Source organism: Magallana gigas, chromosome 3, assembly GCF_963853765.1.
Source record: "Magallana gigas chromosome 3, xbMagGiga1.1, whole genome shotgun sequence".
Lineage (NCBI taxonomy): Eukaryota > Metazoa > Mollusca > Bivalvia > Ostreida > Ostreidae > Magallana > Magallana gigas.
The window spans coordinates 34442212-34454818 of NC_088855.1; the positions used below are offsets into that span (position 1 = coordinate 34442212).

General features: G+C 34.8%; 2 protein-coding genes across 8 annotated transcripts; both read left to right on the top strand.

Annotated features, from left to right (window-relative positions):
* The first annotated feature begins 1932 nt into the window (after positions 1-1932).
* Positions 1933-5059, top strand: LOC105324822 (transmembrane protein 170B). Of its 2 annotated transcripts, none has more exons than XM_034481675.2 (4): positions 1933-1954; positions 2261-2435; positions 3225-3395; positions 3741-5059. In XM_034481675.2, the coding sequence occupies exons 2-4, from the start codon at positions 2354-2356 to the stop codon at positions 3869-3871; spliced, it is 384 nt and encodes a 127-aa protein (XP_034337566.1). In that variant the 5' UTR covers positions 1933-1954; positions 2261-2353; the 3' UTR covers positions 3872-5059. The 2 variants fall into 2 exon arrangements, with proteins under 2 accessions (XP_034337566.1, XP_011422318.1); XM_011424016.4 differs by having other exon boundaries at positions 1935-2043.
* A 3145-nt stretch (positions 5060-8204) lies between these two features.
* On the top strand, positions 8205-12591 carry LOC105324821 (uncharacterized). Of its 6 annotated transcripts, none has more exons than XM_011424011.4 (3): positions 8205-8356; positions 9820-9914; positions 10834-12591. In XM_011424011.4, the coding sequence occupies exon 3, from the start codon at positions 10841-10843 to the stop codon at positions 11810-11812; it is 972 nt and encodes a 323-aa protein (XP_011422313.3). In that variant the 5' UTR covers positions 8205-8356; positions 9820-9914; positions 10834-10840; the 3' UTR covers positions 11813-12591. The 6 variants fall into 6 exon arrangements, with proteins under 6 accessions (XP_011422313.3, XP_011422314.3, XP_011422316.3 ...); XM_011424012.4 differs by having other exon boundaries at positions 8233-8360; XM_011424014.4 differs by having other exon boundaries at positions 8283-8427.
* Positions 12592-12607: the final 16 nt, after the last annotated feature.

Genomic DNA, 12607 nt, shown 5'->3' on the forward strand with positions numbered 1-12607 from the left:
CCCCAGGATCATGGATAAGGGTTCAGGCCATGGGGTATGGCCAATTTGGCCATTTAGTAAAAATGTATTAAATCTTTGAAAATCTTCTCTACTCTAGTATTTTTTTGAGAAAAACTAAATAGATGGTTATGATGTCCATGAAGCTCACTACCTAAATTTTGAAATTCGTGGCTCTTGAGACAGGGATTCAGGCCCTAAGGCAGAGCCAATATAGCCATATGGGGAAAATGTATTAGATCTTAGAAAATCTTCATTACTACTATACATGGTTTTTTTTTTAAAGAAAAACTTAATGCATTGCTGTGATGTCCATGACGCCCTCTACCAAAATTCAGAAATTTATGGTCGAAGGGTCAGGGGGTGCAGGCCCTAAGATGGGGCCATTATGGTCATATAGTAAAAATGTCTTCTCTACTCCCATACTTTTTGAGAAAGACTAAATGCATGATTCTGATGTCTACGAAGTCCTCCATCTAAATTATGAAATTCATGGTCGCTGGTACATGGGTTCAGGTCCTAGGGCGGGGCAATTATGGCCACATAGTGAAAATGATTTTTAGTTGTGGGAGATGAAGTCATGCATTGTTATTATGTTCATTTAAACAATTAAATGCTTTCTTTGGTGATTCATTCGGGATATGAAGGTAGCGACATTGCAGAAAAATACATAACCCGCGTTAGCGGGTTGTGTAAATTTTTTATGGCCTCGGGCAATAGATCATACTGAGCTGTTCCTTGCACCTCGGGAAAAATATTCTGGTCTATTGACTGCTCAAACATTAAATAATTGTATAATATTGAACATGTATTTTTACTCAGGTAATTATGGTTGACAACTAGCAATTTAATTTAAACTCCATCTTGGAAACTTGGGGTATTATGGTTGACAAATAGCAATTTAATTTAAACTCCATCTTGGAAGCAATATGGTAGATTGTCACTCAGTGGAATTATGTTCTATTCTATGAAATCTAACTAAACATGTTTATAATGTCATATGCATTGAATACTTGTAGAAAAAAATTTGGTTTGCATTATAAATGAAACTGAATATTATTGAAGATTGACTATAAAAAGCTTGCATGTCTCTTATTACCAAAAGTTTACAATTTTTGGTCCCTGGAGCTTAGGTGTAGATAATCCGAATTTCTTCCGATTTTTGCACCCCTCCATCCCAAATTTTCATGAAGTAATGTTTTTCAAACATCAAAAGTCGGGTTTAGATTTCAATATGAAGCTTAATATGCAATCATAAGACTCTGATATCTAACTACAGGGCTATGGTACTCAGGTGACCGTCAAGGCCTGTGGGTCTCTTGCTTTATTGTTTAAGTTCAGCAATTATTGTTTTGACAATGTAGCAACTTCTCGGGGCCTTTTCGGCATGACTCGGAAAACACCTTTCGATTCTTGAGAGAAGCGTTATTCCAATATCATATCTGCCGGAAATGCTTGATGAGTTGTGATAAAGAAGGTGTGAAAACATGGCTGAGCCAAAATAATTCCCGAATTTTCCTTTGAATTCGGGGCGGTTCCGCTCGAGACAGGAGCTGATTTTTTGTATGAGATGAAAAACAATGTGTAAGAGGTCTAACTATCCCAGTTTTGTAATAATGCGAGGTCATTTGAATTTTTGATGCGCGTTGTTTCTGGAGGGGGGTGAAAAGTCCCGGGCTTGATTTTCAAGCACATGTGTAACTTCGATGTAAACAAAGTCGCACGCCTTGCTGGATGCACTGTGTATTTTGCTAGAAACTTGTAAATGAAGCGTTGTTTAAAAAGATGTCAAGAGGATTTTTTCCAGAAGTTCGTTTTGAATTTTTAATCTGTATGTAAAGTTGTGCAATTTTGGTAAGAATATATAGTAGAATTTAATACTGTAGTGCAACCAGAATATGTGGATGTCGTCGAACAAACTTAGCACGATTTGTCATGTTTAATCTGGTTCTCTTAGGTAAGGTAAGAGGAGAACCAGTTAATTTTTCTCAAAATGTAAACAGTTCCTACACTGATGAATTTCTGGTGCAAAAATTGATAGCTAAGGTAACGTTACTCTAGTTTGGAACATTTCAAATTCTGAAGTCTTATGTATATAGATGTTTATATCACGGTAAATATTGTAATTTTTCACTCTACAAACTGTCAACAGAAATCGGGCAAATTCGGTCAGCCACAATCACTGACAATGAAGTACTTGCGAGAGACTACTTAATAGATGAATAGACCTATAAGCTAATATTGTTGCAATTTTTCTTTGTAGGTCTTGCAGGCACCATGTAGTAGTACCATTCTCCCTTGCCCTCAGATTGGACAATCATAAACTTAGGAAATAAGAATTTGCAAATGAACAGATATGGCCGCAGATGATATAACACAAACTGGACAAAGCATTCTAAATGTATTTGGCTTAAAAAGTACTCTAAATGATTTTGGAGGTAAGAATGAAATGATCAGCTCTTAGGCAATCATTCTTTGAATATTGGTTCTCAAATTTGCCCTTGGTTCCTCTTGCAAAAAATAACGCCAAAATGAAATCTTTAACCCAGGTATGTAACTCTCATATGAAATGTAACACCCCCCCCCCCCCCCCTTCCCAAACACAAATAAGGGTGCTTTCCATTTAACCGGCATTGCCGGATTTGCCAGTGTTGCCTTCGTTGCCGATTACTTGAATGCGCGTCGCCGACGAGTGATTGTGGCAACGCAATATACCATTGCCGATTAGGAAACAATATGGCGTCAAGGTTATCACATTCTACAAAACCATGAATTCCTAAACTACAATTTGTCCTACTACATTGAAATACATTAAAACTGCAAATAGCCAAAGTTTCTGGATCAAATTTCAAGATCAGTATCACTTTTAAGCTGCAATCTTCCTCGCTTGAGCATTTTGACATTGCCAAATGTTCCATTTACATCACAGTTGCTCAATGACATCGCCGGCGAGGCAACAATAATGGAAAGCGCCCTAATTTTCATCTATAAATGGGATCATTTTTAAATGAAAAATTACAATAACAAACTGTCAACCATCTCAAAAAATCCATAAAACGAAATAAATCTATTGAATTATATGCATAACATTTACCGGTAGTTACGTGTGTGCAACATGAGGTTGCAGGTTAAGAGTTAAAATCCAAGGATATTTAAAAACAGATTCTTGTTATTAATAATTAATTCAATTAACAAATAATATTCACTTTTTCCTGATCCTCTTACAGAGATTTTCTACAATATTTTTCTGTGGACTCTGTTTTCCTGTGTGTTAGTGCACTTCATAGCTGCAGCTATCGCCTTTTGTCGGCTTCGACAACACAAGATAGGTCGATGGATGCCTGTTGTGATCATAGTGATGGGTTTCCTCTCACCACTGACCGGAGGAGCCCTCTCCAGTAAGTATTTTCATGATAGAAATCTTATTGATATTCTTTTACACAATTTTTTCTGATATGATAATATTCAGTATAAGCAACATTGCACCAATACCAGTACTACTTTTTTTTATAATTAGTATTAGTAAGTAAGTTGGAAACTTGAATTTTGTTTACAAATCTAACATGAGCCCAAAAAATTATATGCTACCTCAAAATTATAAAGACAATAGTTCTGATTATTACAATGCATTATGTTATGGTAACAACATTGAAAGTATGATATTTTCCTTATGAACTTGACACAACTGAACATACACAGTGAAAAATGTTTATTTAATTTTAACTGTACTTTGCCTCATTAAGGTGCTGCCATAGCAGGGTTTTACAGAGGATCTGACTTTCCCCTGGAGCCAGAATTTGCAATGTGCTGGGGAGTGGGACAAACTGTTGTACTGGTGGTTGTTTCATTCAGCAGGATATTGCCCTCCATATAGACTAGAGATTATGTTGAAGGGTGAAACAAACAAGGAATATTCCATTAACCATGATACTTGTATTGCCCTCCATATAGACTTGTGGATTGTGTTGGAAGGCAGAATAGACAATGAATATTCCTTAAACAAGAATACATGTATTGCCCTCCATATAGACTAGAGATTGTGTTGAAGGTCGGAACAAACAAGGAATATTCCATTAACCATGATACATGTATTGCCCTCCATATAGACTTGTGGATTGTGTTGGAAGGCAGAATAGACAATGAATATTCCTTAAACAAGAATACATGTATTGCCCTCCATATAGACTAGAGATTGTGTTGAAGGTCGGAAAAAACAAGGAATATTCCATTAACCATGATACATGTATTGCCCTCCATATAGACTTGTGGATTGTGTTGGAAGGCAGAATAGACAATGAATATTCCTTAAACAAGAATACATGTATTGCCCTCCATATAAACTGTTGGAGAGCGTTTAAGGGAGAAACAAACAATGAGTATTCTATGAACCAGAGTATTGCCTTCGATATAAACAAAGACATTATTGATAAGGACAAGAAAAACAATCAAAGGTTTATTTCATACCAGAATATTGGCCTCCAATTAACTTGATGGATTGTGTTTGAGGGCTGTATTCCATAAAACAAAGTATTGACCAATATATATAGATTGGTGGATTATCTTTGAGGGTGCATGATTCAAACAATTGATATTTCTGGCTTACATGTAATATACTTATTGTGATAGAGGGAGTGAGAATCATGATTTTAAACCAGATGTTATTTAGTAGGTCATGTTGGAGACTTCTTCAATAGTGGTAAAATTGCCCATCATATAAATTTCAGTTTCGAACTGTGCTGAACACAGCTGGGAAATGAGAAAACTAATGTGTTTTTTCATGAATATTTTATTTAAGACAATTGCATACAATATGAAATTGACATTGTTGTTACTTAGGTAGATTAATCTATTATAAAAAAAAATTCTAATTAAAACATTGAGTGAGGGAGCTAGTGAAAGAAGACAGCAGAAAATGATACTATTTAGTCTTACTCTTATTAAGATTATCTTCCCCGTTACTCAACTTGCTGTATATAAAGAATGCGTTATTTTTGTGGTTTGTAAAATGGTATATGTGCAATATTACATGATCTCTGTCATGTGGATAAAAACTGTCACGCTTCTTTTGTGTTGTACAATTTAATAGCGATTTCTTTGGAAACCCCGAAATTAAATCTGAAATGCAATACTATTATAGTGCGTATATGTGACACCACGACATTCAATATGCAGTGTCTGCAGCTCTACAGGAAAAATCTTGTTAACTGTCGGGAATTTTCCATTTCCAGTTGGCAGTAGTTCAATTCAGAATGCAAGGCCCTAACTTAGGGTTTCAAATTTGAATTGATGAATTTTAAACGTTGATGGTGCTCAAATCTCTATCAACGTGTGTTAATTTTCTAAAACGACTTTCATTATGTATTTTTCTGCTCTCAAGTCTTTGTGTTTGAATTTTGATAATGCTAAACATAGAAACCAAGTAAAATTACCGATTAGACCAGAATATCATACGTACGTTGGTAACGGGATCAAATTGCCGCACCCCCAGTGCAGTATCGAAGTATCGCTGATAGAATAACGATGGGGATTTTAAAACAAAATTGAAAACATATTTAGATTGCTTTTTGATGTAAAAGGATATCATTTAATAATAATCGGGTAAAGTAAAGAATTTCTCAACAACTTAAAAACAAGACATAAGTCATAAAAGCATTTCTAAAGGAAAGGGATTTTTTTTTCTTTTGTTCCCCTTCATTTGAAACTGCCTCCATTTGATACCTCTCGATCAATTATCTTTTAATTCATTAACACACAATACTTAATCCTAATATGTTTTGGAATTATTTTCTTTATCGTTGTCCTTAGTTATATTTCTAAATTTAAAAAAAAAATAACTCATGTTCTATTTGTAAATTTCCTAAATTTTTCTGAAAGCAGATACTCTGATCCTTTAAACATAACAGATACAGATATTTGACACCCCCCCCCCCCCCCCCACCCCCATTTAGTTTTCTCCAAAGTCAAGGATTTCTAAGAAAAGGAGCACAATGGAAAAGGTAAAAGGCTATATATTTCATACATGTATATATAATATACACTCGCTTTTTCACAAATAGATGTGCGGTGCAGTTTGAAATGATATCAGAATACATGTATTACTTACATAGATTGTCTAGTGTGGTTATATACGTAATCTCGTACTTGTTAAAATATGTAACTCTGTACAATTTTCTTCATGCGTATACTTTTATTCGGGTATTTCGGTTAACTTTTTGTTTATCTAAAAACATGTAAGTAACAAGTTTATAATTTGTTGTTAACAGAAGGAATTTATAAACAATATTTTTGGGGGGTGATTCATGCGGGATATGGAAGTAGCGACATGATTTCTACCTTTATAACCCACATCAACAAAGAAAGTATTTTATTGTTTATATTACATTTTTCTATTAAAAAATTACATGTATAATGAATTGATCGCCAAAAGTAAATAGAGTTAACTAAATTACTGGTACATTGGTACTTTAGATAAAAGAAACAGCCAAATCGTTTTCTATGAGCTATGCTTTCCGTGGTTATTCTTAGCAGGAATAGCTAGATACCAAAGGCTGAAAGGCACGGTGTGTTCCCCGTTTTGCACACATTTGATAATTGGGTATAGAAAAATAGGTGTGATTTGTGATGTGATAGCAATTATAGTCTGCTTTCAGTCAAAGATTTTACCTGGATTTTTACCTGTGTTTTATGAGCACCTAAACGATATAACAAGAAGAAAATAGATAATGATATATTAGTCTTAAATTTCCGCTCATTGATAAGAAAAATAATGAGTAAATGATTTGACTTTTACATTTTTGTAAAACTAAATGAATTGAGGAAAAATTGCTAAGCCAATTGGAAGCTGCAATGGATGATTATATGATAATGGGGAAAACTAATATGTACAATCATATGGGGTATTCCGTGTCTCGTTTTACAACTAAGTTGCATAATATCTAAAACGCATGTTTATAATTCAATTTGGCTGTTTGGTATCAATAGAAAGGAAACAGATTTTTATCACAAAATATTTCTCTCTTTGAAATAGCGACCTTGTCTAGTTTATTCTTATGATCGACATCGCTGCTTTTATTGCGAGTCACTTTCTGGTTTTTCAAATCAGTAGATAAATACATGAAGCACAAAAAAAATCCGACAAAGATAATAATTTTAATATTGATTCGATACTCAAACTGAAGAAAATGCATGAATTTATTTAGTTCTACATTTGATAGGTTTGTGAAAATATCTTTACAGTCTTTGAAGCATATAAATATGCCGATTTATCATCGCATCGTCACACAGTTTGTCTATTTTCTTCGATTATTCAAGCCCCAGCATAAATGAAAAATATTTAGCAGCATTTTCCCTAGTCACATATCCTCCATTTATATCAGCAAAAGTAATAATTAAATATTAATATGATATTTTCTCTTCAAACTTGTAGCATGTACATGTACTTCCTGAAGGCAGTAAGTTAAACAAAAGCACTTCATATACAACATTATACAATAATATGTTTTGTTTATAGAAATTAATGAAATTGTTCATGGCCAAATTGATGTTTGAAATTTAATTCAAGAACATGGATATCAATTATTATATAAAAGAGCTTTTATGCAAGTTATATTGTAACATAAAATAAATGTAAATATCAATGGCGAGTAGGTATGTTTTATTTATTTTATTGTCTGTTACCCTCACAGGAACTGTGATAAAGACTATAGCAATTAAGCAATTATCTCACCTGGTCAAATTCCCGCTTCACACACATTTTTTCGATACCTAATTTTCAAATGTGTGCAAAACGGGAACAAACCGAAGGCACGTGCCATCGGATGGGGGGAGGATGCAGTTTTCTCACAGCAAACATTTTTCTTAAATTTACACATATAGAAAATTGAATTATCATGGAGTTGACCCCCCCTTCCAATTTCTTGGGCGCATGTAAATTAACAGTGAAATTGACACCCCCCCCCCCCCCGGAGATTTTGACGAATTGCGATTTTGAATATAAATGTGAAGTTTATTTTTGAGAAAGAAACATTTTACCGTTAAAGGCATTTTATTCCTACCCCCTTAAGCTTTGCACTAAATAGTGCCGATTTCATTGACGATTCTCAATTGCACAACCAAAAATAAAAACAGTTCTAATACTATAGTTACTATTTCCCGAGCAATACATTCAATTATCGCCTTTTCTTCCTTAATTGATCAATCAGCTTTAATGCATTGTAATATATCTGGGCCCATCTTCCAATCGATGATCCGCCCAGCTGGAGTTTACTACACCTGATTCTCCACCAATCATCGATCGGCTGCATGCGCGGAGAGGAATTCCTGTTTATCTAAGAGACTGGGAGATCGGCTTCAGCGGAAAGTAGGTATATATAAACTGTGTGTGGACGTGAATTGTTTGTATTCTTTTTTGTTCCACGTTTTCAGTTTCTGGTAAGAAATTTTATATTACATAGATTTATTTGAGAACACGTATTTAAGTAATGTCGTCATGGCAATACTTATAAAATGACCCTGTCTCCTTCATGATAATGCTGAATATTGGGTTAAAAATGTATGAATAGTTTTCTTAAAACTGACGATTTTCATAATCTATCAATTATCTTTTTCATTGAAAATGAGTATAGTTACATGATTGATGTAATTTCTTATCAAAATTATTTATAGACTGGCAAATTAAACATAAATGTTCGATTGTTGATTGATATACACAAGCATACATGAACGCAGTTAAGGTGGGTCAAATTCATCACATGCAGCAATAGGATATATCACAAGTTAATAAAATTGTTCAGGAAATTATTTGGGGTTCAGTTAAGTTCCGCCTTAAGATAATCATTCCTTCTTACATGTACAGCAGGAAAAATTATACAGTCAGGAAGTTTAATATTTTTTTAGTGTAGCTGACTCAATCTGTTGCTGTGTTTTAATCAATAAGAGTTAACAAACATTTCATCAGTGAAGTATTATATTAAGAGCGTAAATATACGCATATTCTTGGCCGGAGTGATATCTAAGTTGTTCTTCCACCCAAGATGGTGTACACATGAAAGTGAAATTTTATTAAGGGTACTTACATGTAAATAGCGATCGATAGTAAGTTTTTGTTTATTCTTTCTAAAACTCTACTACAATGTATATATTACTAAATTGAAAATGGGGAATCGATAGTCAGAGGAAACAAAATGGCGATCACAGTATCTATCGATTGATTTTTCCGTAATCCCCCGTGAGTTTTTGGTGTATTTGACCGTATGGCTTTACTGTAGCGTGTATTGTTATCAATGGGAACCTGATAATTACATCATCGATTATCAATAAGAATACGGCCCGGCCAGGTCAAAGGGTCAAGCTCTCTGGACCCGCTGTGAGTATTAGTAGCATCTTATTACGTCATCACACAGTGCCGACCATAAATAAACAGACACACTGGGAGTTGATGTGTCAAACATCTTGATCAGCTAGGTTATTATCCTCGAGTGTTAATAGAGGTCTGCTGTACATGATCAAAATACTCTGCTTCACTGATTGAAACGCTTATAAATACTCTGACCGAAATCCATCGCAGACAAGACGCTTCCCATTTCCCCCTTTTTTTTACCTGTCAAAAGGTAACCCGATCTATCGAATCTCATATAACTTAAGAATTCGAGGAATACTTTAAAAATAAACACACCGTCATCGGGTTTTTAAACTTTTTAATGTTTTTTTTTCTTCCTGTAGGCCTACTTAGTAATCGTTCGAATGAAGTTTTCCCGGGATTTTAAAAACCACGTGATTACAATATAGATAAAGTATATGTATACAGAACTGTTTATGTTTCAGAACAGATTTCCTAACAAGAGTGCTAAACCCACAGCTCACGTGCGCACGCCCGCACACCTATACAACAAGATTCAGTGATTACCAGCTAGCGTTCGGTAAGTAGGTTCTTCTGCATCTTTCTAAATCTTCCAAGTTAAGTTTTGTCAAATTCTAATGAAAACTGAACAAATCACGCGATCAAAAAAAAAAAAACAACCGAAAAACAAGTGATCGATTTGCTTTGATTCTATTTGTTTCGTATTAAACATTTTTTTTTATGTTCGGGCTACCTTTTTTTAACGCAGAGGGGAAAAATGCCTGCACTATCCAGATGAGTGTGTATTCTGTACGCGCTATCTGTGGAATGTCTCATCCTGCAGTCTTTGTGTTTTTTTGATGCGCTCAGAATTTTCTTTCACCGTAATGCTCTCACGAAATCAAAAATCTGTTATTTTGAAAAAAATCACAGTGAAAATCGTAATTTAGAATTAATAGAGTTTGATGTAGTGTGTTTTATTGATGTAATATTAACAACATCGTTTAATTTTTTTTATTTCTTTGAGAGAGTATGATGGTGTAGATAATTAGTTTTAATGAGTCAGAATTTGTAGAGATTTTTTTTTGTTATCTCTGTATTTGGAGGTACATGTGAACAGCTGTAGGAAATAAGTACGGAAACGGGCAATGTTCTAGTCTTATGGTTGATACATTCACCATAACTGTATGAAACTCATTCCTAGGAAACCATCTTAATATGATTTTCTAAAATAGCTTCAATTGTGAGATGGTAATCATTTTTCCTGTTTCTAAAATTCTGGATTTTCTAACGACTGAATAATCTTGAAAACATGTACATCTAAAAAAAAACTTTGAAATTATACATGTAGTATCGTTAACAGAGATTTGAATTAAGAGTGTATTACAATGATTCAGGTTGTCCATTATTGCTAAAATGCTATTCATTATAATTTTTATCTTTTTTCACTGTTTATAAGGATACATGTATTTAAAAATAATATTTAAATGTATTTTCAGGTCATCAATGAATAAACTCGAAAACCAGACCTTGGCGTCCCTCACGGACAGCGCAGACGGACGCAAATGGTGGGCCAACTTCGAGTTCTATCCGGAAGCGGTCGGTGAGCGGAAGGCTGCTTTCCGAGGTTACATGTACAGTGGGGACAATTACTTCACACAAACTGACTGTGTGGTCAAATTCAGCGATCCCGCCGTAACCGAGGAGGATCTAGTGAGGCACGTAGAGGGAATCAGAGAAGTTCGTCGGCTGGCCGATTTGTTCAACGCAACGCAAAATTGCGTCAAAGTTATTGTCTTGTTGCCTTGTGTTGCGGTAATGGATAAAGTTGCGCCGTTTTACAACCGCGTTTTCCGGTTTCTGCACAAGAATTACAGTCGTGTGATTGCGGACGATGATTGCGTTCTTCTTGAAGAGCGAGTTCCGGAACAGTTCACTTCCTTCGTCGATCCCGACGGGCATTCGAGCGACGTCTGTCCGCAGAGTTTACACCAGTTTGCGCATTTCTGCTTCAACGAAACCAAGGGGCAATTGGCAGTGACAAATATACAGGGTATCATGAAGGACAATAAGCTCGTGCTTTCCTCCCCTGTCGTGCATTCCGTGACACAGAAGTACGGACCCCGCGACAGGGGGATGCAAGGAATTGCCATTTTTTTCAAGAACTTTTCCAAAACATGTTGCGAAGATTGCAAAAAGAATCTGTCTTTTGTGAACGCGTCGTATCCTAGCGCCCCGCCTATCGTTAGCAACAATACTGATCACATGACAACTGAAAAAACAGCAGCCGACTTCATGTTGATGTTTGAAGACAGTTCGAAGCCTGTCGTCCCTCCAAGTTATTCGGACATTGGGTGTAAGGAGAGTCCCCCGCCTCCATACGACAGTACTTGCTTTTCAGCGCTACCAAACAACCAGGGCCTGCATTTGTTCGGTTCAAAAAATTCCTACATAAACAATAAAATTCAAACTGTTTGACAGACATGTTCAGTTTTTCAAATGTTCCGTATGCATAAGGTGCTCGAAAGAGATGGATCTCAATGTTTTAAGTAGTTTTACTTTTCAAAACTATTTGATAATCAAAAATGTACTCGCTTGCATGTTAAAGTCTTCTAATGTGTTCTTATGCGATGGTCAATTATGAAAGAAACAAAAGGGGGGGGGGGGCTGAAAATCAAATTCAAAAGGTTTCTGAATCTATAATCTGACAATAATTGCCGACAAAAGAGGAAAATAGTAGCTTTAGAATGTGTTAATTAAATGCAATTTAGCAAGAAGTTAGAACTTGAAACTTTTTATCTTGCATTATTTTTGTTCATATTTATATGCATGTACTTATATCCTGTGATCACTATTTTCAGTAACATAGTTTACGTGAAGTTGGATATCAAATCTCAGTTGTTTAGATCTGAATTAGTTAATCATGTTGTGTTTCTCAAAGTTTATAATATTTTGATATAGATGCTGTGTTTTATTGTTAATGCATGTACATGTCTTTCTCCACATTCAATTGTTTTTCTCGTCTCAAAATTACATGTATGTTTCTGTTATGTGTCAGTCTTAATTGATAAAAATAAAATATTTGTAGTGGCCAGTGCAATTGTAATTAAAAATAAAGTTCATATTTCATAAATCAAAATGTTTTTATATATTAAAAATTGTATTTCTACATTTTCTGTTCAAGAGAGGTTAAATATTGTTTGTGACACCTGTAGATGTTTTCCGCTGTGAATAAAAATTTGAGGATATCAAAAAACCTTCATTGTTTTGTTA

What these genes read in the sequence shown, in the direction of transcription:
- LOC105324822 (XM_034481675.2), top strand. Translation starts at nt 2,354, where the DNA reads ATGGCCGCAGATGATATAACACAAACTGGACAAAGCATTCTAAATGTA. An exon ending in TACTCTAAATGATTTTGGAG is followed by an intron (nt 2,436 to 3,224) that starts GTAAGAATGAAA and finishes ATCCTCTTACAG; the next exon opens with AGATTTTCTACAATATTTTT. An exon ending in GACCGGAGGAGCCCTCTCCA is followed by an intron (nt 3,396 to 3,740) that starts GTAAGTATTTTC and finishes TGCCTCATTAAG; the next exon opens with GTGCTGCCATAGCAGGGTTT.
- LOC105324821 (XM_011424011.4), top strand. Translation starts at nt 10,841, where the DNA reads ATGAATAAACTCGAAAACCAGACCTTGGCGTCCCTCACGGACAGCGCA.